This window comes from Bison bison, unplaced genomic scaffold (genome assembly GCF_000754665.1).
Source record: "Bison bison bison isolate TAMUID 2011002044 unplaced genomic scaffold, Bison_UMD1.0 scf7180017864289, whole genome shotgun sequence".
In the NCBI taxonomy this organism is placed as follows: domain Eukaryota; kingdom Metazoa; phylum Chordata; class Mammalia; order Artiodactyla; family Bovidae; genus Bison; species Bison bison.
Window position 1 is genome coordinate 7340862 of NW_011494861.1, and position 2621 is coordinate 7343482.

The 2621-nt window shown below is 55.6% G+C and overlaps 1 protein-coding gene across 1 annotated transcript in view; it reads left to right on the forward strand.

The window, feature by feature from the left end:
* CHD5 (chromodomain helicase DNA binding protein 5) overlaps window positions 1-2621 on the forward strand; it is a 62872-nt gene that overhangs the window by 21428 nt on the left and 38823 nt on the right. Inside the window, exons 10-11 of the mRNA XM_010850204.1 lie at window positions 703-909; window positions 1136-1347. Of these exons, the coding sequence (XP_010848506.1) occupies window positions 703-909; window positions 1136-1347 (419 nt within the window). The remainder of the gene's footprint in view (window positions 1-702; window positions 910-1135; window positions 1348-2621) is intronic.

Genomic DNA, 2621 nt, shown 5'->3' on the forward strand with positions numbered 1-2621 from the left:
CCACAAGGCGTCTCCCCATTCTGGCCCCGCCCCATTGTCCATCTGCTCAGTCCCAAGCCCTCTCCAGTCGCCTCAAGTCCCGCCCGTCGCCTCACCTAGGCCTGCGCCGCTTCTCAATTCCCATTAAACTCGCTGGAAACAGCTATGAAAAGAGAGGTGGTCATAAACCTGCCACTGCCCATAAACAGCCACTGTTTACTAGGCATCTCTCTAATGCTTACTGAGTTTTCAAGTACCAGGCCTTTGTTATTTTCATTTTTAGATGAGAAAACTGAGGCTCAGGGAGATAAAGTGATTTGCCCAAGGTCATACAAGGTCTCTTGGGCTGGAGCCTCGGTTTCAGCAGGGAGAGAGCACCCCTCCAGTCACTATAGGTGTTTGAAGGTGTCCATGCTCTGAGATGTCCCCAGCCCACCCCCAGTGCTGGATACTCCACCCTGTGGGCTGGGCCAGCCCTTGGTCACCCCATGTGCATCTGGGCTTCCGTTGTGCGTGTGTGTGTATGTGTGTGCATGTGTGTGTGTGCAGACACACATTGCCTCATCTGCCCGCACGGCATGGGCAGGCTCCTGAGGACAGGGTGGTGTCTTGGAGTCACTGTGGTGCTATCTGACTTGGGGAGCAGAGCAGCCTGTTGGAGGGAGCCTCGGGGTGGGGACCTGAAGCTAAGCCCTGAACCTGGGGACCTTCCTCTGTCCACAGTGTCCCCCACTGAAGGGCAAAGTCCAGCGGATCCTGCACTGGCGGTGGACAGAGCCCCCAGCCCCCTTCATGGTGGGGCTGCCGGGGCCTGACGTGGACCCTGGTGTACCCCCGCCCAAGCCCCTGGAGGGCATCCCAGAGAGAGAGTTCTTCGTCAAGTGGGCTGGGCTCTCCTACTGGCACTGCTCCTGGGTGAAGGAGCTCCAGGTGAGGTACCTGGGCAGGTGCGGCTGTGCTTAGGACATGAGGTGCTCTGGCCAGCTCCCTGAGTGAGAGACATTGTTGGGCGCTGGGGAGGGGGAGGAAGAAGGTGAGGATTGTCCTGCCTGGAACTCAGGCTGGGGGCTGGGGGGATGGGGGAGGAGCTGGGTTGGGGGGACACCGGGGGTCATGGCCATCTGCCTTCCTTAACCTCTGTCCCCTCTGCAAGCAGCTGGAGCTCTACCACACAGTGATGTATCGCAACTACCAAAGAAAGAACGACATGGATGAGCCACCGCCCTTTGACTATGGCTCTGGCGACGAGGACGGCAAGAGCGAGAAGAGGAAGAACAAGGACCCTCTCTATGCCAAGATGGAGGAGCGCTTCTACCGCTACGGCATCAAGCCCGAGTGGATGATGATCCACCGCATCCTGAACCACAGGTGTGTGCCTGGCGCATGAGCTGCACTGGACACGCGGCCCCTTCAGTCTGTTAAATGGGCACAGGACCACATACGGGTGTGGTGGGGGCAGGAGGGGAGGCTGAGGACACCCACTGCTGGTGATTTGACCATCCAGCTGGAGGGGTTTTCACACACATGGGTACATGTATGCACCCGTGTTTACACTTGCATATGCACATGTTACACTCATGTAGAACAGTTTCTAAGTCATATGTATAAAAGGGCAACTTGACGAATGGCCTGTGAAACTTGCAGACGGGACACTTGGGGGGCTGGGACCCTTGTGCTCCTAGGCCTCTGCTTGATACCTGTGGGAGGGTCCGGGGGACCACAACGGGCCTGAGCTGTGGGTGTGGGTACACGTTTGCTCCTCTTTATAACACAGCTATCACCACTGAGTGCCATCTACCCAAGAGGTAGGCCTTTTACCTCTACCTTTGTGTTTGTGGACACCATCAAGGTTAAGTCACTTGCCCAAAGTCACACAGCCAACAGGCAGGGGTGCTTGGATTGGAACCCAGTTCTTCCCTGATGGCAGGACTTGTTTTCTTGGCCACTATTCCAAGTTCCAGTGCCCTTGATAGTCCTTCACCGAGCAATCAAAAATTCCCTATGTACCAGTGGTCAGAGGCTGCAGAGACCAGACAAAAAGACCAAGGCAGAAGGCCTCCAAGAGTTTGGCTTTGGTTTTGTGGGTGGTGGGAGCTCTTGCTGATTCTTGAGCTCAGGTGGCTGACAGGTGGGCACAGGGTAGGATCCATGGAGGCTCTGTCTCAGAGTGACTTGGGGTCCAACAGACCACATGTGTCCTGAAGGCAGGAGCTGGGTAGAGCAGAGCTTCAGAACCTGAGTCTTCCACTCAGATCCCAATGCTGGCTCCCATTTTCTGGGCTCTGAGCCTCTGTGTTAATTTTTTATTTATTGATTTGAGTGTGCTCGGACTTTAGCTGTGGCATGTGCAATCTTACTTGCACATGTGTGTGACCTAGTTCCCCAGATCAGATCAGATCAGTTGCTCAGTCGTGTCCAACTCTTTGCGACCCCATGAATCGCAGCAAGCCAGGCCTCCCTGTCCATCACCAACTCCCGGAGTTCACTCAGACTCATGTCCATCGAGTCGGTGATGCCATCCAGCCATCTCATCCTCTGTCATCCCTTCTCCTGCCCCCAATCCCTCCCAGCATCAGAGTCTTTTCCGATGAGTCAACTCTTCCCATGAGGTGGCCAAAGTACTGGAGTTTCAGCTTTAGCAT